The sequence below is a fragment of the Neolamprologus brichardi genome, chromosome 22, assembly GCF_056152115.1.
Source record: "Neolamprologus brichardi isolate AB-2024 chromosome 22, ASM5615211v1, whole genome shotgun sequence".
In the NCBI taxonomy this organism is placed as follows: Eukaryota; Metazoa; Chordata; class Actinopteri; order Cichliformes; family Cichlidae; genus Neolamprologus; species Neolamprologus brichardi.
The window spans coordinates 18,757,040-18,784,860 of NC_142124.1; the positions used below are offsets into that span (position 1 = coordinate 18,757,040).

Sequence of the window (27,821 nt, forward strand, 5' to 3'; positions counted from 1 at the left end):
CGTTGCACCGGGGAAGCTCGCCAAGATCTGAGCGGAAGGAGCGTGTGAAAACTCTACATTATTCCCGGTGCCTTACGCAAGATAGTTTTAAGTTTAACTCGGCATTGTGTCCACGATGCCCAGTCCAAATATAAATCAGCGGCTCGCGTTGTTTTCATTACCGGAAATCGTCATAGCTGCGGCTGAAAGAGCAGCATCTGCTAACAGCAGTGAGCTAGCGTAGCGAGCTAACCGCCGGCAGCCGGCGTTCACGGTCAGGAAGCCGGGTGGGAAAAAAAGGTGGCGCTCTCTGAAGGTGGTTCGTCGGTGTTAATGATTTGCGAAGCAGACGATTGCGCAGTAAAAAATAAGAAGACCGGCGGCAGATACCTCGAGGTTGTGTCAGTGAAGAAGAATAAATGTTTTCAGCTAACGTTAAGGGTTAGCGTTAAGTTAATACTTTAGGCTAACTGCTGCTCGGTAACGACAGGCAGCTCAGCTCTACCAAGGTGCTCCAGGACATGGCCAGTAATCCCGCGGCTACCTGCCAGGCTAATGGAGACAGCAAGCCGGGAGGAGTGCCCGCCGCTCGGCGTTCGTGTGGCCACCGGTCCGAGTCTGAATCCGATGCTGGACCGATTTCGAAGAGCTTAGCGCGACTGTGCAGCAGGGATGACGGGGAGCGGAGAGCGGCTCTGGAGGAGTTAAGCCAGGGGGTTCTCCAGTGTTTAGACCTGGACCGGCACGGCTCGGAGCGACTGCGTAAACAAACTCTTCTGCATCTGCTCCGGCTGTCCAGGTCGTGTCCGCTGCAGGAAGTACGGGAGAGAGCCGTCGAGCTCCTGCGGACCGCACAGGTAATGCATGCACAATTCACCGACAGGCTTCCCCTTCTTCTGTGAGGTTTGCAGGCCGCATTAACTGACAGATAGGGGGAAAAAATCTTACTCCAATAGCGCTCAGGCACCGTTTGTACCATTAAAGGACTTTTAGGTACTTTCAGGAGGACTGCTTTTGCTTTGCATGATGACGTTATAAGGTTAGGTAAGGGTAGGTTTACCTCTCTCATCAGCTGATGGTGATTTTTATTGCTACCGGACTGCTGCTGGTTTCATCAGACTGTAGGTGATGCAAGACTCTGCAGCGGTGTGCACAAACAACCGGGCCGGACACGCCCCCTCCCGGTGCCTGAAAAACACACCACCAGCAGACACACCCCCGACTGCTTTCACGGCCCAGTGTAGCTTCTAGAAATTAAAAAGGCAGGCTGCTTTAGACGCCTTTCATTTGTGTTTGTGTTGAAAATAACAAACAGGGCAACGTTTAGCGTCCGAGCTTCCGATGTCAGTGAGTTTTAACGCGTGTTTTGGTTAAACGTGGAAGTTTGAAGCGTGCTAGTTACGAAACGGGTGTCCTGTTACGGTTCAAAGAAGGTCTAGGCAAGCTAAATGAGGCTGAGGCGTTGTTAAGCTGAACATATTTCATATAAGCATATCAGCGATTTGGATAAATGTAAATATTTAAAATGGTAAACTTTTTCTGTGCATGGAAAAAGTCTGAAAATGTATTTTTTCGCGTGTCAGTCACAGAAACGAACTGCGTTTGAGGTTGATTTCCGTAGACAAGATGAATCCTTTAGGGTTGATTGGAATCTTGACTGAAATTTTGATAAACCAGAGCAATAATCAAGTACAAACTGAATGATAATTACGTGTTGTTTTTGTCTTCTTTTGTTGCCAGGAGCAAGGAGTCCAGGTACCTCGGGCTCTGGCCTCAGGTCCAAGTGCCTTTATCCCTGCAAAAGAGGTGTGTATGCAACTTAATAAAAAATAATGTGTTTCCGGAATACTAAAGTATGTTTTTGGTATTCCCATTGTTTGTGTGTCAGACTTGCACCCTGTCCAGATGCCAGATTGCTTTTCCCCCCTCAGGTTGATGTCAGAGTGGCACACAGCTGGCCTTCATGTCTAATCCTGTGATTTTACAGGGCTTGTTTCAGGCTGCTAACATAATGAACTAACAGCTGTTACTTTGAACTTAATCTTTTCATATAAATATAATTGAAATGTTCTAAACTTAAATATATTTGAATCTCCATTGGCCTACATTTTTTTCCCACAGGGTTTTTTATGTAAGTTTATTTTTAAATTATTTTCCGTTTTAGAAACGGACATATGTAATGACTTAACAGACATGCTCATTAAAATGATGCTATTTATTCTGCTGCAATACTACACTGCCTGTTGCATTCAACAGATGCAACACCCGAGCTGAGTTGCCAAAGCTAGTGGCTAATAATGTCTTAGCTCATAATGTGACTCATTCAGATTTCTTTTTCTTTTCTTTTTCATAAAGAAGAAGAAACCTTAATTAAGTTTACTCAGGATTCAGTTATGTTTTGTTTTCTTTCCTCTTTAGATTTTAAAAGAAGGGCCAAACCAGGATGTCCTGATTGAGTCTTTTCTTTCGCTGGGGCGTGTGGATCACATCTCCATGGTCATGGCAATGCACCCAGCCTACCTCTGCTGCTTCCTAAAGACCCAGCATGCTTTGTTGGAGATGGACGGCCCCTTGCCCCGTCAGTGGAGACACTATATTGCTGTCATGGTAAGAAAAATGTTTTTTAGCCGGTGACATCCTGATCCTGATGTATCCTCCAACTTTAATTACCTTTCAGCAGAAAGCTGACAAATTGCTTCGAATGGGGTTTTGTCATAATTTGAACTGTTTGTAAAACACTATTCAGCCTCCTTTAAGGTCTTTTGTAGGAGAAATGTGAAATAGTATATGTAGTTCCTTAAAAAGAAATCATATGTAGTGTGTACTGCAGCCATGTGCATGGTGAACCAAATAAAGAAATAACAATTGTGAACATCAAAGTAAATTCTCACTCTCAAACAGACGAGATTGTTGTTTTAGATTTTTTTTCCCGTCGGAGTAGTTCTGACACTTGAGGTTAAATCGTTTTGTCAAAGACGATTATTGATACAAAATGATTATAGTTCTTTGGTCTCCATTTAATCTTTTCTACTGTTCAAACAAAATCTTAGAGTAGATATTATTTGAGTAACATCCCAACTGTTCAAGTAACAGACTGTGGGTGAGTTTGGGGGTTTGTGCTTAAATTTAAGGGGGTACTTGTGTCTATTCTTCTGTCGTCACTGGTCTTAAGTATTGCTGTAATAAAGTTATATATATAGTTTTTAAACACCAGAACCTTTAATTGGCCTGATGTACTAGTTAGACAGAGCAGTGGGTAATATTGGTGGACTTGATGTGTGATGTTTGGTACGAGTTCTGAGCATTGATGAGTGCAAATGCTATGGAAACACACTTATGTGTTGTCTGACGGCAATGCCTGTGTGTGCAGGTAGAAGGCTCAGGTCCTTTGTTGTCCTCTGTCTTCTCGCCGGGACCTTAGAAGTCTGACTTAGAGCATTACAATAGCAAGCACTGATGTTAATGGTCCGTTTTCAGTAGGGATCGAATGAAATATAAACACAGCAATAAAAACTGTATTGCTTCCTCCTGCTAGAGCAATAAACTGGTGCTAAATACTGACATTGTTATTAAATGCTGCAGGCGTTCTAAACAGTTCTAAACCACCACATGTTTGACTTTCCAGAATTTCTGCTTCATGGCTTCTTGTCGTGGCACGTAGTAATGTGTAGAGAAAAGCGAAACAAAAACAAATGAGAACGTTAACTAAGTCAAAATACCAGATTACAGTGGATTATCACATAATTCCTGCTTTTTTGCTTTTTACCCCTCAGTCATAAAAGGCTGATGGGGGTAATGTCGTCACCCCACTGAACAGGCAGCTATGTGGACACCCAAGATTGTAAACGTTAAGAATGAAGTGACGAAGGAGTTTCAAATTGATACCATAGGTGTGTCTAAACATCTCTGAAGAGTTTGAATCTGTGACCTCCACCTCGAGGTCAAGGTCGGAGCTCAGGTTTTCTGAAAGTCTCGTGAATGTGAAAACTTGAGAAGGAAGACGCCAAGGATTTTGAAGTTGATACCGTACGTGCTTCTACTAACAATCTCTGAAGAGTTTGACTCTCAGTGACTTTGACCTTAAGGTGAGAGGTCAGGTTTTCTGAAAATCTTGTAAATGACTAAACGACTTGAGAATAAGGCGACATAGGAATTTGAAATTGATACCATAGGTGTGTCTGCTAGGACGCTGAGGGGTAGCACCGGCTGTTGCCAGTATTTTCCAGCATTTTTCATTGTTATGTATTTACGTATTTTGGATGCTTGTCTTGCCTATGATCAGAATGTTGTGAATATGTTTTTCTCATATTAGCTTCTAACTGGCTCCATGTTAACGCCAGAACTGAATTGAAAATTCTTCTCCTCACCATAAAATCTGGATTAATCAAACTCCCTCATATTTGAAGCCCTTCTGGTGTCATGCTATCTCAACAGAGCACTGTTCTGTCAGACTACGGGCTTACTTGTGACTCCTAGTTCTACTTTTAGAAATTCTAAAGTTGGAATAAAGATATGGGGCTCATCCCTAACACCAGCTCCCAGTTTGGATCCTGGAGACAGACCCCCTCTCTTCTTTTAAGATTAGTCTGAAACTTTCTTTTTGATAAAACTTATTTGTAGTTTTCACCTGATGTCAGAGCTACTGGGACACAGCCACCTGGAGGGCAAAACAGAACTCTGGTCCATTGTCCTCCAGTCCGTACTTTGAAAGCTTTCATCCTGGTAGCAGTATAAGCTGAGGGATTCTTTACAAGATATAGGTAGATGTCACAAAACTGGAGCCCTGGGAGAGACGTCACCACTTTCAGGGACTTTTTGAAAAAGCTGCAGAGGCAGAATATGCATCACAAGTCCCCAAAATTCACAATTCTCTTTATATCTTAGTTTTTCCACCATGGATGGATGATCAAAGTGGTCTTAGCTTGAGACAGGTGAAGAAAAAAACAACACTTTTGTCCTGCAGTACTACTAAGTGTCTCTTATTGGTTGTGATGGCAAGGGTAGCGAGTTGGCTAGTTGTTGACTAAAAACTATGAATAGTTATGGCTGGATTACATGACCCCGAAGATTCCTTATTAATGCAGCTGTAGGCTCAGGCTGCTCTGGACTTCATTTCCCACTCTCCTCTTTTCACTCCTGATGCAATCTCACCAACTTTTGTCCCAGCTGGTCATGGTAGATTGCTCCCCTGGCCTTAGCTTGGTGCTAGAGGAGATGCTTGTTTATAGAATTTTGAATTAATGTTAAGACATTTTGTAGTATAACCTGGTAATGTAGCTTCAGTTAGATGTTAATACTGTAATATTATGATGCTGTGCCTTGGACTTGTGTTTTTTCAATTTGAAAAATGTTTATACAGTTTTTTGCTATACTGACTGAACTCAGATTTGAGATGTGGTCATATATTTGTATAATAGAGTATTTAGAAGGTCACATTCTTAATGCTTAAACATCTGCATTCAGTTGGCAAATGACACACATTTTGGTAATGGTCACTGAACAGTAATGGCAATGAAGCCTTCAGGGACATTCAGAAATTGTTTCATAGCGAAACAGTAGGACATCCAAAGACTGTTAGTGCCTTTCTGCTAATGCGATCTATGCGTCTTCAATATTGCTTCACGTTAGCAGCCCGTAACACTTTAGAAATACCACTCACTGCACTCACCTGTGCAAGTTCAGCTGTGTTGTTTTAACCTCTGACACTTCCTCTGCATTATGCATTTGTTACACACAGATATGTGAACAGAGATGTGTAATGTGTGAAGCGTTGTTTTCAGTGGTCAGGGTTAGAGTTTCTCTTCCCTGCTGTTAACTTGGACCGTTCTTTGCGTCTGGCAGGCTGCAGCTCGGCACCACTGCTCATACCTGGTGCAGCAGCACAGTGCAGGCTACTTGGAGGCCGGAGGGGAGGAGAGCTGGCTAAGCGGCCTGGAGCACGCTCCCGCCAAACTCCGCAGCCTGCAAACACTCAACAAGCTGCTGGCACACAGACCCTGGCTCATTACGCAGCAGCACATCCAGGTCAGACACATCTCCCGCTCGCCCACTCACTCCCTGTGTCTTACTCCAACTCTAATTTCTGACGTGAATCCAAACTCACTCCTTCAATGACTCAGCCGCTATTCCCTGTGTGGTAAACACCTAATTGTCTTCCATATAAAGAGTAGCAGATTGATTTTTCAGACACTATCATTTTGCATCAGCACAGACAGGTGTAGTTCCGCCTCTTTAAATCTGATACCTAGGACTGTGAGAGTGAAATATCTGATTTTCATTATCATAGTCAAAAGAATTGACAATGACAATATTAGTGTGATATCTTTTTTGGGGGGGTTTCCCTTCTTTGGCACAGTCACCCCAGATGTGTATCTCAACGGAGGTCAACTGAACCGTGTGCTTAACTGTGCACGCTGATCACCTGAGTCAGACAAGCACTGAGTGACTAGTTTGAGCAAACCCTAAATGAAGCCTTCTTTATGTGTTGTTTCTCTCTACAAGGTACCACATTGTTGGCATGCACAAAAATCTATCTGCAACTGCTTTTAAAAGATTAACTTGAGAACCATCTAAAATCTAACAGGATCAAACATAACACTGATATCTTCTTAAAGTTTAAGTGTATCAAAGTGCTTCCAGTAGAATTTTCTACTGTATAAAATTGCAGTTAAGGGAAATTGCTAAATTAGATAATGCTGCTTCTCTTTAGTGCAGACAGGCAAATCAAACCACCAACAAATGCCAAACCGGTAACACCCCCAGCAAACTGGTCAACAGCCTGGCATTAATTTCCAGCAAACGCACAATCTGAAACTGCATGAGCCCAACATCTGCCTATCTGTCCCGCAGGAACTGGTGTGCCCCGGAGCAGAGCCTCGCTGGTCACTGGCTGAACTGATACACGCCGTGGTGCTCATGGCGCACGCTCACTCGTTGTGCTCGTTCGTTTGGGGCTGTGGTTTAAACCCAGAACCTGACCACATTGGGGGCTACAGCTTTCAGCCTCCATCACTTTCTCACAGTCCTCACAGCCCCGCACACAGCCCCGCTCACGAGGACGGCAGGCACGAGGTGGGTCAAACAGATGTTCTGATCTCAGGCCTAACAGGCTTAAAATGACAGGAGGGTGGAGGTAGTTGATTTAAAGTTTAGTAACGGCCAAAAGATACCCACTCACTTAGGAAAGAAAACTGTGAACACACACTGAAACAACAAAGCGCCGACTTCATTTATCTGATCTTCTCCAGCTGGCTGATGGAGCCGTGGAGGTGGAGGTGCTGATGAAGAGGATGGTGGAGCTGCAGCAGCAGCAGCAGGAAGAGGAGTGCACACAGGAGGAGATGGTTACTCGCTTTGAAAGGGAGAGGAGCGAAAGCATACCTACGGGTACAGATCTGACTGTTTACCCTTGCATCACTCTCAGTCACCTGTTGACTCACCACTTCCTCTCTGTTGTTGGTTTAGCGGTGGTGAGGGGCGCTCCACCTGACCTGGTGTTGCGTCTTGTGGAGGAACCAGAATTCAGATATGAGGACTTTGCTCCCAGAGGAGAGCAGGCACCACCCACCATGCGAGCACAGGTAGTTTGTTAAGGCATATTTTTCCTTTTTTAAAATCTATGTCAAACTTATTATAGTGAGCAACACCCCTTGATTTTGTGTGCCTTGTGTTGTAGACGGTAACGTTGTTAATGTTTGTGTCTCATGTGTAGGACTATTCATGGGAGGACCATGGATTCTCTCTGCTTAACAGGCTCCTGCCAGACATGGGCCAGCTATTGGATGAAAAATTTCAGGTACCATCACCAAAGGTTGATGTGTGGGTGATATGAAAGGTCTATCTGTTGAAGTGCATGTTACACTACTTCACCTAGCTGAGACTAAGAATGGGAGGAGATATTGTTGACCTCCTTATTTGTTTATACACTTGAAATAAAACTGCTTAGTGTCAGGAAAAAGAAGTGGGTGGTGAATACATGTGTATTGTAGAAAAGGGTTTTCCTGGCTTAGAGTAGACTGCAAATACACAGAAATCATTTTATTTGCACTTATTCCAGATCATTCGGTAAATAAATGACCGACACCAATCCCAGCTCATTTTTCTTTTGCGAATTTTACAAGCATCACCCGGTTTGGTTAGACTGTATATAAAGGATGGAGGTCTGAAAAGTGAAGCCACTTTCGGAAGTGTTTAAATCTGTATTCTGTATAATGGCCTACAGGAGGTGATCTTCTATAAAGTTATCAAATGAGTGAACTGAGCAAACACTAATGTGAATTTGCAGATTGTGTGCAACTTGACCTACCACAGGATGGCCATGCATGAAGGCGTGGATACTCACACTCTAAGAAAAGCTCTGTGGAACTACATCCACTGTCTTTATGGAATACGGTGGGTGTAAAGGTGCCACCCATGCAAAGGTTCAGCCACCGTTAACATTTCTTTACTGTAGCATTAACATTTATGTCACTCCGCATGTCCAGATACGATGATTACGACTACGGCAGTGTGAACGTGTTGCTGGAACGCTCTCTGAAGGTGTTTGTAAAAACCATGGCCTGTCACCCCGAGCAGACCACAGCACGCATTTACCACTCCTTCTGGAGACACTTCAGACACTCTGAAAAGGTATGACTAGTTCAAACAGGCACTTAACCTGGCCTCCTCAGTCACGTATCATTTGACATTTTAACACGTCATCTCTCTTTGGTACCCTCAGAATCAACTAATGTATCATTTGGCATTTTAGCACGTCCTTCCTTTTTTAAATGTCATCAGAGAAGGAAGTGTTACAGCGTGTCACCTTGTGAACTGAAGGAAATGACATGTTTCTTTTCATTTCTTTTTTTTCTTCTATTTTTTGGGTGCAGGTTCATGCCAACCTAATAGTGATGGAAGCCCGGCTACAGGCGGCACTTCTTTACATCCTACGAGCTATTACACACTACATGAGATGACAGCCTCGCTTCACTTGCACACATTTTTGCAGATGCTGAGCCAGCTGTGATTTACACCACAGTCCAATCCTTGTATACACACACACACACACACACACACACACACACTACAGTGAATGTTTGCTCATTCATATCGTATGTTTCAGTGTTAATGTTTTGATGCTGCTTTGCGCCTGGAATGTCATGTATTTAAATTGCGTTACCATTTTTTGTCTTTATTTTGTTCCTTTTCTTCTTCTTTTTTGCACTGAAGTCTATCATTAGGTTTTAATTTCACACTTGAACCTCAAGTGGTGCTGTCTTGCAAACGTTCCTGTCACACAGACGCCAGGTGCGGTAGTGCAATTGGGTCTGGCATATCAAAATCAGTGTGGTGATTCAGATTGTTTTCCTTGCTGAATGTTTGCTTGTCAGACAAACGCCATTGATCACACCAGTACTACTGATGACTCAGTCCTCTCTGTCTGCTGCACACTGAGGCTGAGATGAGACAAACAGCTTGTATTTTTATATACAATAAAAGTTACTTTGTTATCAAAGTCAACAGTGTTGTTTTTTTTGTTTTGCTTTTCTGAGTCTTTCAATCTTATACTGGGGAAATATGGGAAGTTTGGGCTAATTAAGTTACATTAACAAACCGCAAGATGGCGACAAAGGCTTAAAAAAAACTTTTTGAAGGTAAGTTTTTCTTGTGCAACTCTAATTATAACGATGTGCCAATAACATCTGTCCGATTTCTGTTGAAATGTGCAGATCACAGACAGAAAGGTGCCGGCACAGTGAGCCGCCGCACTCCCGAAAGCATCTGCTGCACTTCTGCCTTCTTGCACGCGGATGTCACACATCTTATTCAGTCTTCCTGTCGTTCACACGAGTTTGCTAAACGTGTAGCTCACCACCTCATCTGCGCATCGTCCGCACGAAGTGACTGCAAACACTCCCCCAGCTGTGTGTAGGATACACTGTTGAAGAACCGGAGCGTTTTATAATCGCTTTTTTTTTTTTTTATCGCATTCTTTCGAGATTACAAAACAAAAAACTTAAAACTTTCTTATCGGTTTGCTTTATCGTGAGCTCAATTGCGCGCGCATTCCTTTAACGTTTTAACCAAGCTGAGCTCGTGACCGTAAGCTCAGTCTGACGCCATAGTTACCGAGAACACGCTCCTATGTGTCGTTTCTGTTAAGCGTAACGACACTGTTGAACTGTCCGCTGCACGCGCTCTCTTCCTATGTGGGGTGGACCTCGCTGTGCGCGTGAAGTTCATTCCCCGAGCCTTCCGGCCGAGGCGCGCGCTTGCCTTATCCTCTCGCTCTCAGGCAGCAGCAGCAGCAGCGCGCGGCTCTTTCACTCCTGTGTGTCCCCTTCGAGTCTCCCACGGACAGCGCTCTCGCTTCACCCACCTCCGTCCCCGAGCATCCCGACTCGAGGATTGTCCGGAGTGATTTCTTTTTGTCAGGTAAGTTTCTGCTCTCTGTTCCAAAGTAAATATCAGAGCGGTGTAACACATCTGGCTTACTGTGTTTGAGCCTAAAAAAAACAAAAAGCGAACAAAAAAAAAAAAAAAGAAAATAAATAAATCAAACAGGTGCTTTACCACCAAACTGTGGGGTCATTCAACAGGTGGGCTGTGCGTCCTATTTAAACTTCAGCTCTATTTGTGAGTAAATTCGCTTGACTCGAGACAAAGTTCAGCTGTAACGACTTAAAAGGATGCGAGCTGAATGCCTAAATAAGTAGAATATTTTCCACTTTTCTAATGCCACAGGGCGCTGTCGTTGATTTTGAGCTTCTGGTGAAACTTGAGAAACGTCGGTATCTGTTTGAAATAAAAGGAAGTTTGTCTGCTTGCTATGAGAAGTTAATCAAGTGTGGGTTTACCAGTAGCCTACTTCCACTCTTCATGATAGACAGATGTCACAGAGGGTGATATTTAGAAATCAGACTTGCTAATAGTGCAATTTTTCTTTCTTTTTTTGCAACAGCGGAATTTACCAGAGAAGTTGGTCTTCTCAAATGGGATCATTTCCAGCATAAGACCTTAGTTATTGCCCTTTTAGCTTCTTCTTTTTCTTTAATAACGGCTTAATAAATCATACAGGCTCTGGATTTATGGTAAAACGTGCCTGGATAGGGTTCATCATTTAGGCCTAAACCCAGAAGAGACTGTTAAACATTCCTTCACTAAATGTGACTAATTGGCCACATGCCTACAGGAAACCACCTTGAGGAAAAGGTATAAAAGGTTTCTGTGGCTTTATCATAGCCTCATTGTTGGAGGTATATGCCTTTTTTTTCACCCCCAATCACTGATCAGGAAGCTACAGATAGGTAACAGATTATAAATTAAAACGTTGAAATATCAGCAAGGGAGTTGGCCAGAAAATTTTTAGGGGCTGGACAGGGAGAAACAGGATTAGGCTGTCCAAGGCTGGACTTCATCACTTCCTGTTTCTTTACCAGGTCAGTTCCTGTCTTTAGCCGTGGAGCAAGGCAGGAAGGAAAGGGGCGTGGATATGGTTTTTAGTGAGAAGGTTAGAAAAAGACATAGTCACATCGCACAGCTTTCTTAAGGACCGGAGAAGGGCCGCGACAGGTGAATACTCATACAAGATGAGGCCTGCAGCCTGATAGTCACCCCTGCGGCGGTGTGGTCGAGTTGACAAGTTTCTGTACGTTTTCATCCATGCCGTCATCCGAGGGAGAGTCTTCATGATGAACCCAAAGGACCAGACAGTGATGCTCTATTTCTTAAGAAGCAGGCTGAAAGTGTTCAGCCTCAGTACACGCAAATGCTCATATATGCCTCCAGCCGAGCCAGCTCGGGGCCTCTGTATCTGGAGGATATGATGACATCATGTGGAAACAGGACATCCCGATAACCAAGGCACCTTACTTTTCCACTGCTGCCTTCCAGCTATGTCTCCCTGTGTTTAAGAGTGTGTGTGTGCTATTGTGTGTGTATGTGTGAGGGTTCAGTGACAGCTTGTTTCCCATTGTCCTATCATTCCTGCCCCACTCACACTCTGCATCCTGTGGAGTTTCCTGCCCATGGGTGAGAGAGTCGGGGGGGGGGAGAGAGAAAGGTGAAGTGCAAGGAGAGATGAGGGAGAAGGGAGAAGAAGGGTGGAGGCAGTCTAAGATTGGTGCAGAATTGGTGTAAGAATACGAAACACTGTGTGTATGTATGTGTGTGTGTGTGTTGCTACAGTGAGTTTTCCCGCTGGGAGCAGCTTATCTACAGTCCACTGTTCAGGAAAGGGTGTGTCCTTCAGATTTTAGATGTTTGTGAGAGTGACGATGGTGGTGGAGGGTGATGTTATTGTGATTCTGTAAGAATGCAATGAATGTGGTTTTATTTGCTTCCTTTAATTGTTCCGAGTGAACACACAGCAGATCTCCATTTATCAAAAGTAAAGGTGACCGTACTCAATGAAGTGTGACTTAGTTTTTCCAGGTGCTTGCACTTCGACTACATTATATCCACTGATTCTCAGATTAACATTTGTAACTTAATCTCGAAGAAGAGGCATTTTGCACATAAAGTTTACAGAGTGCTCAGTCTGTCACATTTGGTATTTATTTTGCTGCATGTATTTTTAGATGCCTACGCATCTTTGCTTTTACTCGCCTGTCACGTAGACAAAGAAAATTCAGTAGTCTGAGAAAAAAAAGACAGAGAGAGAAAAAAAAAGCAAAAGTAACTTTTGGGAAAGAACTCCAACCACCATCTCTGGCAAATACCATGCATTGCTCATAGCGTGGCTGATCTCATCCCATCGGTGAAGTGCGGTGGTTTATTTTCAGAGGCAGGAACAGGGAAACAGAATTGAGGGAAGAGTGAACGTAGCCAAATGCATAGAGGTCAGTGGAGAAACACCATGAGACTGGGCCACACCTTTCAGCAAGGCGACGATCTGTATGTCTTACAAAATAGTGGAAATACCCCTTTTTCTTTAGTTTGTGGCATCATGATGTATGTTTGTGTAGCATGCAGGTCTGTGGAGCCACACAGATTTTGACTAGCACGAAGCTGAATGGAATATAATGGACAAGTAAGAGCATTTTATTTGATTTAAACAAGGCCTCTTAAAATAAAATAAGAAACTCAGAAGATTTATTACACCATATTATGTTGAGAGCTGAGTATACCTGCTCAGTAGTGGCAATAAAGAATGCGAATACAGGCATCTGTCTCTGTCCTTGGTTGGTCGAGCTAAGCTCAGATCTAAACCCGCTGAACAGCTGCAGAGAAAGGTGTAGATGCTGGTTTGTGGATGCAGCTCACTCTGCTTGCAGAGGTCTCCCAGGAAGAGCCTGGAGAGACTTACCCTGAGGACTGAAAGCTGTAATTTGAATACATTTGCAAGAATTTCTAAAAAGATGCCATTGACGTCTTTTACATCGTAAAATGTCGAATGCAGGAGTATTTTTACAGTCTGGTTTCTCCCACTCTGTTTACCTGAAGGTTAGTTTAAGCTAAAACAACAAAAGCAAGACCCAGAAATGCAGGTACGCAGGTTTTGATCTGTTTTGATCAGGTCTGTTTCCAAGATTTATGTCTCCTGTCTGAGACAATGGAGATGAATGAAATTTAATCAGCAGTGCTCACTGCAGTTAGAGCTGGCATTAAAAAGTCATCAGGGATTCCTCTTCTTGTTGTTTTTAAAAAATTTTTTATTGTCAACCTTTTTTTTTAACCTTTTTTTTTTTTTAATGAAAGTGTGTCCGGCAATGACATCAAGTGAAAACCGTGTGTAACGAAACTGTACCGTTCCAATGATCGAGAGGGGAAATGCGGGTGTTTGGGCGAAGTAGCACATGAAGTGAGTGAAAAGAACTCGAGGATTTTAATATCAGCGATATTAAAATCCTTTTCAGCGATATCTGAAACAGATATCAGCAATTAGCACATGGTGTAAAAGGCCCCGCTATTGTAGACAAACGTATCACAAACCAACACCGCGCTTCTCCCCACCAGAGGAAGCAGCTTCTCTTTCACAGAGTTTTATTATAGTGTCTTCTGTATGTTTGTCAGCTGCTATTAAAAAAATCCACTTTGACATGCAGCACCCAGTCAGATGTTTAGTTTTGACACCTGCGTTTTTTAAAAAGAAGATGCAAAGAGTAAGTGCACTTATATGATGGTCAAATGTGATGTGCTATGTGATATCAGAGTGTGTCATTTTGTTAAGCATAAGGTGAAATGTTTTGTGTCTGCACATATGACTGACATACTGATAATAATCTTGACACACATCTGGTAAAAACTGCAAGCCGTTCATTTTACAGCTGTTTCTTGCGTCCGCCGTCTCATTTTCATTATGGTGTCAAAGAGGAACTGGATTGTTTGCTGGATCGTTACGCATGCTGGTGTTTAGCGCACTTTCTGCTTCTTTTTACACAAGTCACAACATATATGCAGGGTATCAGTTTGACTCTGCAACCCCCACCTCACCACTCATTGCCAATACCACCAAACACCCACACTCATAGTCTGCTCTAGTACCGTCATCTACCTAATGGTAGACTGAAACCAAAACCCTGAATGTTATCACAAGGCAAAAACAAAAAAAACAACAACGAGGAGGAAATACACTCGCATATGGGTTTGCATTTAAATCTGTATTTGACTGTGTCACTTACTTGTATGTAGGTGCACACTTGTGTGCCTTGCACCTCACTTTGGGCTGTGCTTTGTGCTGTGTGACCTCCACAAGTGTGTGCATGTATTCTTTTTTTGTTTTTGTTTTTTAAATTAAGGTGTAAAGATGTACAGTCCTGTTAATTATCAGATGTTATTCTACGTGCAGAGAAAATGGCGGATGAGAGAGTGATTATCTAGTTGAGAACAATGGGTTTTGCAGCCGCCCTGCAAACACTTCCAGTATGTGAAAACCTATCTGTTACTGTATCAGTTCAACCTGTGGTCATCTGTCAGTCTTAGACATGCAGAAGAAGATGAGGTGAGGGAGAGGGCGAAATGGAGATAAAGATGAAAGGGAGAAGGGTCCTTTTGCATCCTCTGCCACTTCTACTTTCTGTGGACTGTCACAAAGAAAGGAGAAGCTGACGGGAGGATGAAGGGAATAAGAATGAACGACTGCTGTCGGAGGGGTGTGGCCATGGAGTAGACAACAGCAGCAACACAGAGGAAAGTGTGGGTGTGTGCACTGGGGGTGGGTGGGTGTTTGTGTGTGTGTGTGTGTGGACTCTGTCCTCAGTTTCCAGGAAAAGGGGGGAGCGATCACAGGGGTGGACAGGAAACTCAAACAGGGCTAACTTCCTGCAGCTCTCATGATGGCCAGCCTGATAGTGAATAAGTGTTTGTGTGTTCGTGCAGGATTGTGCACACATAGAGGCTTTGCGCGCTTTCGCTTTGAGCGCGGTCGTCTCGATGTAGGTTAGAACAGCTTTTGCTGCTTTAAAGATCGAGAGGTTTGCTGGGACAAACTTGACGCTGCTCACTTGGACCTCTGGTGTGTTTTCTGTAATGAAAGTAAATCACCTTTTTTTTCTGCTGATGCTGCTATAACTTGTATTGTTCTCCCTTTGTGTGACTTCCCCCACATTCCTCAGTAGGTGGGGTGGCTGGAGCCTGGAGCTTTTTTCTTCAAAGGTTGCCAGTTTGGATCCCGTGGCCATTGTGTACGCAGTTATCAGTCTGATAGCTACACCTAGCTGAAACTAATGAAGAGGTCTACAACCGCTCTCAGAGAAAGCTATAGTCTTCATAGTCTTTTGAAGGCAACTTTGGGCACCACTGTTTAATCTTTTGACCACCGCATAATAACCAAGAAGGGTAAATCAAACAGAAAATTGCCATCTGAAGGGACTTTGCATTATAGGACATTACAAAGATAAAACTCTCTTATTAGTGCGCTTTTATTGAGAACAAGAAATCGTGAGAAACTCAAAGTTGAGTACCAGCAGACTAGAACAGCCAAGGATGGAACCACCAACCCTCTCTGATTAGGAGGTGACTTGTCCTACGTCCTGAGCCGCCACCCCAAAAGGAAACTGAATCTGGGACAGTTTTTCTGTCTTCTTTTAGTTATTTTGTGGCATTTAATGTGTTCTTTGTTCATTGACCTCCGCTACCGCTTCAATTCGGCAGAGGTTTCATATTTGGAAAAAATAACGACCTCTCGATAATCTCTGCTTACTCTCTAAAAAGGGAATAAGCATATTTCCCAACTTTTGAACCAAGCTAAGCAAAACTAATAAACTGTTGAGTGGTGCATTTAGGTTTTCCTGAAGAAATGATCTTGGAAAAAACCAAATTTTTCACGTTTACATTCCTTTCTATGATGTTTTTGCTTTGGCAATGCCTGACAGTTAGCTGGAAACTGGAAGTCAAGGTTGCGTACATTCGTGCTAATCAACACAAAGGCATTTCGCACTGTTACAGACGGTCACTTTGTGTCAGTTACTCTGCTGTAATCCTGACATTTATGGGCTTATTTCATCACATGCTCGAACAGAGAAAGCAGGCGTGTTAATGCGCATGCATACACTCACACTCACAGCGGTTGACCAGAGAGAATGGCTGAATACCCTCTCTCGAAACAAGCAAAAAGGGAAGTGGCTAACCTCACATCTCTCACTGTCTATCCTTATCTCGAGCTGTCTCTGACTCTTCTTTCTCTAACCTCTCTGCCTCCTCACTTCTGCCTTCACACATCTCTTTATTCATGCTTTACCGCTCTTGAGGCTTTCGCTCACATTCTCCTCCACCTTTTCCTTTTCCGCTTCTCTGCCACTCATCCTCCCTTTGCCCCACTCTCTCATTCCAGCCCTTGTCACTCACCTTTTCCCTCTTTTTTTTTTCCAGCGGCGATGGTGATTGACAGATGATCTGACAGAGGAAGACATCAGGTGAGAATAAGTTAACTTCTCCTTCCCGCCCTACCTCCACCCCTTTTTCGCTTTCTTCCTCCTCTTCCTTGTTCAGGGAAGTTAAGTTTTATATTTAAATTTTTTTACTTCTCTCTTTACAGTTCTCCATATTTTTTTTTAACCCCCTGTATGCTGATTTGTGTTGGTTTCACTTTCTACTTTTTTGAAGTCTTAGCTTGTATAAAAAGATTGTGGAAATTATGTAGGCAGACTTAAATGTGGTCTGTCTCTTTGAAGGCTTTTCAACGTATCGCTGGTATTAGAGATTGCTGAAAGTATAAACAGGATTTGTGTGCAAAATCGTCACAGACGCGCGTATCTACCCGACATGCACTGACAGTCGTGTAATGCAACAAGAAAGTAGATGCTTGTGGTACGCGTCATATATCAATATGGCGTTGCTAGCTTCAAAGTTATCATCGTTATTAGCGCTGCCTGCAGTGCATGCATCAGCGTAAGCAAGATGGTGCTATGAAGTTAAATAGTGTAAAGTGTTAAGTAGTGCAAAGGCAGTAAATATAACACCAGGTTTTTCCCTTTTTAATATAGCGTCATTGTAACGAGGTCAGGACAAGCATTTTGAGTATAAGAGCATGTAGAGGTGCATGAGTAGACGACTCTGAAGGGGAGATGAGCCACATTTTAAATCGGGTAGAGTTTTTGCTTTTTTATGGGCACTGTTTGGGAAATTTAGGATCGCACCTCTTGGGTGTGCTTGCTTAAACAGTATAAGCTGTCTTGATACACGCCCAGTCATCTATGTAAAGCAAATCCAAGAAAGTTGATTCTGTTCATCTAGATGTGGCATTTTCAGTGGGATAAAAATGTTTCGGCACTCATTCAGGTGACTTTATAATCTGCTGTATCTGAATTTTTTTTTATTCCATAAAAATCAGTATCCTTTAACAGCCAAGCTTTAGCAAACTTTACCAACAACAAAAAAAGCAAAATGTTTAATATTCTGAGGGGATCAAACACTTTGGCCATGAAAACCACAGTTAAGGTCCCAGTCCTCCTAAAGGCAGCGAGAGTCTGCAATGCCCACTTCCCAGGGCATCTGTCCTCAAAACGCAAAAATCTCTGGTCTAGCCTTAGCAAACCTTTTTTCTTGCACATATTCACAAGAATGCAAGATTTTTTTTAAAGAAATGAAAAATAATGAAAAAAAAATGAAAAAAGAAGATTTTGACTTCTCACATTCAAAAAAAAGGGAAAAAAAGTTGTCTTGTTACTGTAACGCTGCGTTGCTTTCACAGACGCCGTCTCCGTGCTGGTTATCATGGGGTGTGCCTGTTGCAAGCAGAAGAAGTCTGCCAAAGGAGCAGCAGACATAGCAGATCTGTCTCCTAGCAACGTAGGTGGGAGCTCCGTGGCCTTGAATCAGGGCCGATACTGTCCTGACCCGACTCAGACCATCCCGGACTTCAACAAGGGCTTCTTGTCCAACAGCGCATTCCCCAACACCAAAATCAACCAGCGGTCAGGAGCCATAACAGGTAGAGCTGAGCCTGTGTGTGTTTGTTTGTGAGAAAGATGAATTTACAGTCCCTCTAAACAATTAACATCGTATTAGCCCTCCTGCTGTTTTTCAGTCCATGTCTGCACTGACATATTCAAAAGACCTTGGCGATACCGGCCAATCATTCTCTTTCTTGTTTGAACACATGTGCAGGTGGTGGAGTAACTCTCTTTATAGCGCTGTACGACTATGACGCCCGCACTGAGGACGACCTCACTTTCCAAAAAGGAGAAAAATTCCAAATTATTAACAACACGTGAGTATACATTTTTTTTTACACATTGCTTTAATGAAAAACAAAGCGGAAAAAAACCCACATAAATATATCTCCATCATTAAGAAACACGACAATCTGTGTCAGGAGCTCATGAAACAATGTTAATGTGATCTGTGTTAAAGGCGTTAAATTAAATCACTAAGGACTTCTGAGAGGTAATTAATTTTGTTTGCATACATTAAATACCACAGGCTGTAATTAAATACCACCCATTAACACCGTGAACTGCCAGAGGTCTCAGCTGCTGCTGGCAATGCTGACAAGCTTTTGTTCTTGAAAAAAAACAAAACACTTTGCCCTGCTCAGAAGTCCCGAATCCCATTTATATAATGATTTACATTCAGACTTTTCTTTTACCTAAGTTCACACCTAAGCTGCTAATCTTCTTTCCGATCTATGCTTTTAGTTTTGCTTTTAGTTACATGAAGATCATTTGGTTTGCTAAAAAAAGGCTAATTTATCTTCCCTCAAGAGGTTATTTGCATTTTTCACTTCATCAAACATAACCACAGCTGCTCCCAGCAGGCATTCACTACAACTCAAAAGTTTGGGGTAATTTAGAATCGTACATTTTTTTTCAAAAGTAACATTGATGAAAAATGTTTTAAATGACAATAAATGATTAATAGAGTCACTATTCATAAATTAATTTCTGCTTTTGAACCTACTTCACCACCACTTCTGTGTTCAAGTGTTTGTGCTTGAGTTAAAAAGCCTGTTTTGGTACTTTTAGCACAGCCCAAAATAACTAGAAATGCTAATCCGCTTCCGCGGTCGTGTGTTTGATTAGTATCACAAAGGGAAGTTTCTTTCTGACAAATTTCTGTATTGTTGATCTAAGAGAAAAAAAAAATCAATGATGTGTAACACACTGCTTCCTTCAAAGAACAGGGCAAACTACCTTTGACCAGAGTGTTAACAAATGAAAGAAATGTGAGACTGCAGCGCATAACTGAACAAGAAGTAAAGTACGTCAGGGTCTCTAGTTTGAGAAAACGATGCCTCGTATGATCTTGGCTGGCAATATTATTACACAGTACCTGTAAGAGCCATATTGTGGTGTTCTGTAGAGGCAGTCGTACACACTGGGGTATAAAAAACTTGAATTCTTGGTGTTTCCTGCTTGGAATCACCTTTGTTTCTCAGCATTGCCCTCTGAGAGAGTTTTTTTTTAAGGGTTATATATACATATGGCAACTGAATTGAACCCACAAAGGTCGCTGTTTTAGACACTTAGCTACCATGGTTATATAGGTTCTTTCACCAGCACAACATAATTAGAATGAAGGTTTCTGTAGTGGCTTTCTTATTAACTGCCATTTATTTCTGTTTATTTTCATGTTATTTTGCATAAAAGCTACAGATCTTTCTTTCAAAAACAGTGACATTGCTCAGCAACCGAAAACTTTTGAGCACTGGTGTTTTGCAAACAATGAATTTTACATGTGCGTGTGTGTCTTTTGTAGAGAGGGCGACTGGTGGGAAGCTCGCTCTCTGGACACCGGCAACTCGGGTTACATCCCCTCCAACTACGTAGCTCCAGTGGACTCCATACAAGCCGAGGAGTGAGTTCACAAGCAGTAGCACATGCTCTGTTTGAAGCGAGCGATTATGCTGTGTGATTGACATGTAGTCTGAAGGCAGAGGTCAAGCGAGGGTTTGCCATTTTCTGTCGGTGACCTGTGTGATGTTGTCGTGGTGACAGGTGGTATTTTGGGAAGATGGGAAGGAAGGATGCGGAGAGACAGCTGCTGGGTCACGGCAACCCAAGGGGAACTTTCCTCATACGAGAGAGCGAGACCACCAAGGGTGAGATGGCTACACACACACACACACACACACACACACAAACACACACACACACACACACACAAACACACACACACACACAGATCTGAATCCTCTCCCTTCTCCCGCCTCTCTGCAGGTGCTTACTCTCTTTCCATCCGTGACTGGGACGATAACAAGGGAGACCACGTGAAGCATTACAAGATTCGTAAGCTAGACAATGGCGGCTACTACATCACCACCAGATCACAGTTTGATACCGTGCAGCAGTTGGTCGTGCACTACCAAGGTAACAGAAATGCAGGAAATGTGCACTCCTTTCTGCCTTTCCTTCGGAGTGTGAAAGCATTCTTTTGCTTCTGCCTCTTCGGCTTTAAACCTGCATCAGCAACATTTACAATCTGATTCTGTTCATGTTGCTCATAATTAGAGTATTTGAGTGGCACAGAAAGTAGGTGCAGTAACCAAAGTACTGCACACATGCAGCACTGTGGTGCCTCCATTTTCCCGCTGTGTTTAAGTGTCATCTTGCGTTGCTTCACTCTGCAGATTTGTGTTTTGAATAAAAATTAATGATGGATATTAAGCTTTTAATATGATTGTTTTACCAACTTCCTTATCAAGTTATCAAACTGAGGTAAACCTCAACTTAAAAAACATATAAAAATGACGTAGTATGTTTAAAATACATTTTGATATGCCTCACAGTTAGGAAACTTGTAATGATGTGTTTGTGAGACATGGTTAATCATATTTACTTTGTTAAATGTATCTGAGTGCTTTAACCACTGATCACTGCAGACTTTTTAACCTTTATTTAGAGTTTGTGTAACAAGAAGGGCTCACACCCTGTACTTCCTCTGTCAGTATAAATCTGCCCCCTAGTGGCTGCTACTGAAATTTTTTTTTGCAGTTTGTGATAATCAGAAGCCACCTGACAGTTTTATCAGCATAACTCAAGTGTCCCTGTTTTGCCTTTTTGTATCTACACATGCTGCTGCTGTTCAGAGTGTCTGTTTATGTCTGTTGTGCTGAATTTCTCCTTGCGCCTTTAGTTTTCGGTTAACTTGTCAATTGCATAAGCGCATAAGCAACCTGTCTTGTTCTTCCTTTATCTCTGCACCTGCTGTTTTCTTTTCCTCCTGTTTCCTTTTTTTTTGCCTGCCTGTTTGTCTCTCCCTCTCGCTCTCAGAGAGAGCAGCGGGACTGTGCTGCCGTTTGATTGGCAGCTGTAAGCGGGGCATGCCTAAGCTGGCCGACTTATCAGTGAAGACCAAGGATATGTGGGAGATTCCCCGCGAATCTCTCCAGCTGATTAAGAAACTGGGCAACGGCCAGTTCGGAGAAGTCTGGATGGGTAGGGCCAAAGGGGAGGGGATGCGTGTGGGGGAGACGAGGCGAGATAACAACAGACGCACACCAGAATGAAAACACATTAAAACTGCAGCAGTCACATATAACACGTAAGCGTTTGAGTTCGAAGAACATCAGTAAACATTTCTGGTGTGAGGAACAAACACGGTAAAGCCCTGTGATCTGCGTTTCTTGCTCTCTTCCTGTATCTTCAACAAATACACCTGAGGATCAGACCACACAGACGTAGGAACGCACACATCATTGTCAGATGTAGTCTGCACCTGTTTTTACATTTTCTGAGGCAAATACTTAATAAAAATTTTCAAAAAGTGTGTTTTACATCCAGGTGTGTAAAGTTGTTCCCCTCGTCCCCTGTGACTGCATGTGCATGTTTCATCATCTCACTTCACCTCTTTGTCACCTCCCCCACCCTCACCCTTCTTCCTTCCATCTTTCCACCCACCACTTCACCCCCTTTTTCTTCATCCATTCTTAACCCCACCCCCCCATCTCCACCCTCTTGCCACCTACCTCCTCCTCTTCCTTCCTTCCTTAGGCTCTAATGACGGGCTGTGTTATTACCTGACAAAGGCCTGTCCCAACTCCACCCCGCTCACCATGGGTCTTGGGCGGGACGCCTGGGAGGTACCGAGGGACACGCTGGCCCTGCAACAGAAGCTGGGGCAGGGCTGCTTTGGGGACGTGTGGATGGGTGAGACCGACGCCGCCAACCTCTGACACCCTCTAGAGGCACAGAGGGAAAGCTGTCTGTCATTGTCCTTTGTAGTGTCTGCTGCTGTCCTGTGGCAAACATTGTTGGTAGCACTCATTGTCTGCCCTGTTGATGGCCATTTATGCCAGTGTATGTGAGATAGTATGTGTATTCCAGTTGAATTACCTGGCATTGCCAAAAAGATGTTTTTGCATTTACACTTACGGACAATTTCTGTCAAATCCCAGCGTTTTGGCTTTCTGAGCCGTGCAGAGTTTCTCCCTGAGGCCCGGCCGAGCTCTGTGTCTGTCCATGTAGCTCAAGTGCTGCTGGTTTTGACGTAAGACCAGAACCTCCCCCTTCCCTCCCTCTTCATCTCTCTCACACATCATGCATGCTCTGTGAAATAACAGTCATATGCATGCAATAAAACAACAACAAAAAATAGCCTGCATGTTGTGTACCTGTTGTCACACATACAGATATTTATATCAGGCAGATATCTACATCTGTATGTGTTGGTGTTTGTGTTGTCATATTTGTTGGGTACAGTGGATGTACAGTATATGCACCCATCCCCGTGTCACACTGACATAAAGACAGGTGCATTCGTCCAGGTTCTGGGGTGTGCGCTAACACACGCTTTTCTGTATGCCAGGCATGTGGAACGGCACCACCAAGGTAGCGGTGAAGACTCTGAAGCCAGGAACCATGTCCCCCGAGGCCTTTTTGGAGGAGGCTCAGATCATGAAGAGACTCCGTCATGACAAGCTGGTGCAGCTCTACGCCGTTGTGTCTGAGGAGCCCATTTACATTATCACTGAGTTTATGAGCCAAGGTATCAGGAAAAGTAAAACCGCCACGTGTGGTTGACACACTGTAGATATGAAATGCTGCCCTTACAGCAGGTAGAAACCTCAATGAACATTTGAACGCCCCATAAATTGGACTGGCTTTTACTTCCCTAAATGAGGTGACAAACCTCTGAATTTGTCATCATAATACACCTACAGAGCAAAATAATATACAAATATTACCAGGATAAACGTATAAACAAATAACAATGGGTAGATTTCTTTAATTAAGTGCAGTAGTTCTTGGGAAATTAAAACTGGTTCTCAGAAACTCCCTATCTAGTAATGAAATCTTTCTAGTAAATAAATAAATAAATAAGTAGACCACACTTCCAGACCTGCACTAATAATTATTTTTAATTGGCTGCCACTCTAACTTTCATCCATCTTTCAAAAGGACATTTTTCAGATATCCTGCTTGCTTAGCATCAAACAAACTACCAAGAAAAAAAACCTAAGCAGTCACCAGCGAAGGCTTTCACGCCACACAATAATGGATTGGCAGAAGGGATGGTGACTTAAGGTGGCACTGTGTGAAGTGGAAGGTCAGAGTTAAGCCCTGCCCCCCCCCCCCCCCCCCCCCCCCCGCCCCCTTGATTCCCTGCTAAACAAAACGCCGAATCCCTACCAAAACCAGATTCTCTTTATTTTTCTGGGTGTGTTCTGAGACTTTCTTGTGGAGGTGGCAGGTTAAATATTGCTTCAGAATTAACTAAAAGCTGAAAAGACATTAAAAACATTATGCAAAGGAAATATGCACATAGTAGGTATAAGAGTCTGTCATGATCCCACCTGTACGTCACCTGTAACTTTTTTAATTTAGGAAGTTTGCTGGACTTCTTGAAAGATGGAGAGGGGCAGAGTCTGAAGCTGCCTCAGCTGGTCGACATGGCTGCACAGGTGAGTTATAGTCAGGGACACTGGAAAAAAGAAAGAAAACAGCTTATAATCTACCACAGGTCTGAGCACCTGTCGTCTGTGTGGGTGTGCAGATTGCAGCTGGAATGGCGTACATCGAAAGGATGAACTACATCCATCGTGACCTGCGAGCAGCCAACATCCTTGTTGGAGACAACCTGGTGTGCAAGATCGCCGACTTCGGCCTGGCTAGACTCATCGAGGACAACGAGTACACAGCCAGACAAGGTAGCACGATGTCACATTAACTGTGTGCGCCTAAGAAAAAGAGCCACACTCGCACAATGCTGTGATTAACAGTTTCCTTCTGCCTCCATGTCTATATTTTTATACACAACCTATCCTAATTATATGATTATGCATCTCCACTGTGTTGCCATGGTTTCAGGGGCGAAGTTCCCCATCAAGTGGACGGCTCCAGAAGCTGCGCTATATGGACGCTTTACTATCAAGTCAGATGTCTGGAGCTTTGGCATCCTACTAACCGAACTCATCACTAAGGGACGTGTGCCATATCCAGGTACTGCTCTGTTTCTTAATTCACATGCAGCAACAGGTTTTTCCTTATCCACAGTGAAATTCCCAGGGGTTATTTTTATCTACATTCTTAAAATTTTTTATACACTATCAACCATCTGGAAAAGCAGTCTCAAAGAAACCTAATCGCAGCGGATGAATGGAGAATATCTCTAAAGAACCTGCTAACCTCTTGTGTAAACTAACATGCAGCTCATGTGCTTCCCTGGTACTGTATGTACCACATGGAAAAACCAAACGGACAAAACATTTATATTAAAAAAAAAAAAAAGAAAGAAAAAAAAAGAGAGAAACCAGAAAATTATTGCCCGTCTCGCTGTGATTACAAACCTCTTATAGAGGGCTGTCAAAAAGAATAATTTGAGACTAATTGAAGAGCACTAATGTGAGGGGATCATAAAGTTCTGTGACTCCACTCGTAAAGATTTAAAACCATTCCTGATTGAAATAACAGGTTCGTAATGCTCACTGGATGCCCATCAGTGTGCCTTTAAACTGAATTTTGCGTTGATGAAAAAGCTGAAGTTGCTGAAGGACCACAAAGATTGTTTTGGCACGTGCCATGGTTCAAATTCAGAGGGCTATAAAAGACCTGAAATACTGGGGTTTAGAATACACAGAGTTTATGATTCGAAAACAAATGGTATTAAAGTACAATACTTGATTTTAATTTCTGAATTTTTAATTGTCAGTTTTTAAAGAGCTGTATACAGAAACCCCCCCCCCCCCTCCCGATGGACAGACCTGTTTCACTTTAAGACCATTCACATCTACTATGTAAAGAATTCCAGATGTTTATGCACCATTTATAAATTACAGTACTGAAAGTGGTCAGATCTTTATTTTCTTCAAAATCCATTTTTAAATGGCACTTTTGTCTCCCTCTCAAACGCCAACATTCCCGCTCTCTGCCTATGTCTCTTTTTAGGAATGAACAACCGCGAAGTGCTGGAGCAGGTGGAGCGGGGCTACCGGATGCCTTGTGCTCCGGGCTGCCCCACCTCGCTCCATGAACTGATGCTGCAGTGCTGGAGGCGGGAGCCTGATGAGAGGCATACCTTTGAGTACCTCCAGTCCTTCCTGGAGGATTACTTCACCGCCACAGAGCCACAGTATCAGCCCGGAGAAAACCTGTGACCGGCACACGTGTAGGGCAGGCGTGACAGCAATACACTGACGGGCACGCTGTAGTACTCATACTCATGCTCTCAGGGTATTTGACGTGCATGTACCATACAGGACACACACGCGCACACACATATAAAAGATTCATATTATTATTACTTTGTTGTAACTGTTTAAAGACAGTTTCCCCTCTTCTGTCTTTGTTCACTGCAGTCTGTTCAGGACAGATCAGTTAGGCGTGTTGAAGAGTTGGAGCTCTTCTGGTCAGGCCTTGCAGTAATGTTGCTTCACTGTGTAACCATGACAACAAGGAACTGAAAGAAGATGTAGATGGCTGTGTTGGGGTTGGTGGGGTGGGGGAGTCGAGTGGATACATGATCTGTTCAGCTGCCATATACGTTCAGGTCCTTTGATTTCTCTTTTTGAGAGGAGCTAGATTGTACTTTTCGCCTGAGATAAATATGTTGTAAGAGAAAGAACCGCAGGTGCAACAGGTGATTATCACGCATTGCTTTAAACAGTCTCCAAAAGCAGTCGAAAATGAACCTCGTGCCCCTATGTGGTCACTGAATAGATTATGTACATTGTGTACTAGGTTCTGTGTTAACTGAACAGAGATCAGTTTTTATCTCTTTCTGATAAAAAGAGCTGCTGAACTGATATCAGAGTCATGCCTGTTTCCTGCTTTCCACCCTATCGCCAATGTGTGCCTTTAAACTGGTCAAATGACTGTTTTCAAATAAGTACCTTTAAAACTGTGCTATGAAACTTTGAGGGATGGTCAGGAATGCGCTTTATTTGTCTGATATTTTGTATGGCAATTTTGTATGGATTGTCTCTTTTGTTTGTTTTAATTTAACTTGGATATATCTGTGCATCACAAAGATTTCTATATCTAGTTAACATGTATACAATTTTCATCCTTTTGGGAGGGCAGGGCAATATGGTATCCATAACAGGGGAAAAAATATATCAGAGGACTGTGGAAGGATGGTGTCTGAAATGAATGTAAGCTTCATGATGAGATTCCCCTGTCATGTCGTTGTAATAAAGATCAGATATCTTTTTTTCGAACATGTCTCTGATTATGTGTGTGCTTGGACACTTACACCGTCATGTCGTCACACTATGTCTTTTTTTTATATGCATATATAAAATGACATGATTAAAAGCAAATTTCGAGTTACTGTCAAACTTCTGATTGAGTTGAAAGGCAAATTTAGTTCTTTTAACTATTTAACTTTATTAATTTGGTAACTTCTAGATTCAAATTAAAAACAAACACTACACTGAGACATTTTCCTTTCACTTTATTATGATTTTAAACACACGCCGAGAGATTTCGTTTTTACTAAATGGGCTACCAGTTTATATTATTTATTTATTTATAACTGCTTTGTAAAGGTCTACAATCACAGGTGAAAGACACAAACATAACTGTGTAAATAAATATATCCATGTGATCTGCAAAACCATTGTTTGATATGTGAATACAGGACTAGAACAAATAGTTATAGTTATAGACTTAATGGGTATTAAACAAAATATTTGTAATGTGCACATTTTATTGAGCAAGGTTAATATGAATGTAGAGTAAATGCATGGCAGTCTTTTGCAGCGTGTTCATTGTGATATGTTATCACTATGACAATGAAAATACCAACCATCAGTCAGCCTCACCGGCTGTGTAATTGTTTCATCAGCAATTTCCCTAAATTTACCAAAGATTGTTAACAATTTCCAACAAGAGACACAAAAATGTTTGAATAGTTTCTAGAAAAGTGATGAAGGAATGAAAAAAGAAACCTGATACCTGCTATGAGTCATTCAATGGATAACTCTTGATCCAGGAACGTATAGTGGATCTGGAAGACACTATGATCAGTAAATCTTTATTAAT

At 42.7% G+C, this 27,821-nt stretch overlaps 2 protein-coding genes across 7 annotated transcripts; both read left to right on the forward strand.

The window, feature by feature from the left end:
- sesn2 (sestrin 2) lies at window positions 1-9,457 on the forward strand. 3 transcript variants are annotated; one of them, XM_006787742.3, is made up of 11 exons: window positions 1-836; window positions 1,720-1,785; window positions 2,398-2,586; window positions 5,821-6,003; window positions 6,829-7,050; window positions 7,227-7,365; window positions 7,444-7,559; window positions 7,691-7,774; window positions 8,264-8,370; window positions 8,463-8,607; window positions 8,850-9,457. In XM_006787742.3, the coding sequence occupies exons 1-11, from the start codon at window positions 501-503 to the stop codon at window positions 8,934-8,936; spliced, it is 1,674 nt and encodes a 557-aa protein (XP_006787805.2). In that variant the 5' UTR covers window positions 1-500; the 3' UTR covers window positions 8,937-9,457. The 3 variants fall into 3 exon arrangements, with proteins under 3 accessions (XP_006787805.2, XP_035762407.2, XP_035762408.2); XM_035906514.2 differs by having other exon boundaries at window positions 7,227-7,559; XM_035906515.2 differs by lacking the exon at window positions 1-836 and adding an exon at window positions 1,210-1,326 and having other exon boundaries at window positions 7,227-7,559.
- A 389-nt stretch (window positions 9,458-9,846) lies between these two features.
- On the forward strand, window positions 9,847-26,995 carry yrk (Yes-related kinase). Of its 4 annotated transcripts, XM_087834753.1 has the most exons (14): window positions 9,847-10,395; window positions 16,771-16,814; window positions 18,092-18,331; window positions 18,508-18,610; window positions 20,098-20,196; window positions 20,337-20,440; window positions 20,559-20,708; window positions 21,612-21,776; window positions 22,332-22,487; window positions 23,146-23,325; window positions 24,165-24,241; window positions 24,334-24,487; window positions 24,648-24,779; window positions 25,725-26,995. In XM_087834753.1, exons 3-14 carry the CDS (start codon window positions 18,115-18,117, stop codon window positions 25,931-25,933), a joined length of 1,746 nt encoding a protein of 581 aa, XP_087690879.1. In that variant the 5' UTR covers window positions 9,847-10,395; window positions 16,771-16,814; window positions 18,092-18,114; the 3' UTR covers window positions 25,934-26,995. The 4 variants fall into 4 exon arrangements, with proteins under 4 accessions (XP_087690879.1, XP_006787803.1, XP_006787802.1 ...); XM_006787740.3 differs by lacking the exon at window positions 21,612-21,776 and having other exon boundaries at window positions 9,848-10,395; XM_006787739.3 differs by lacking the exon at window positions 22,332-22,487 and having other exon boundaries at window positions 9,853-10,395.
- The last annotated feature ends 826 nt before the right edge of the window (window positions 26,996-27,821 follow it).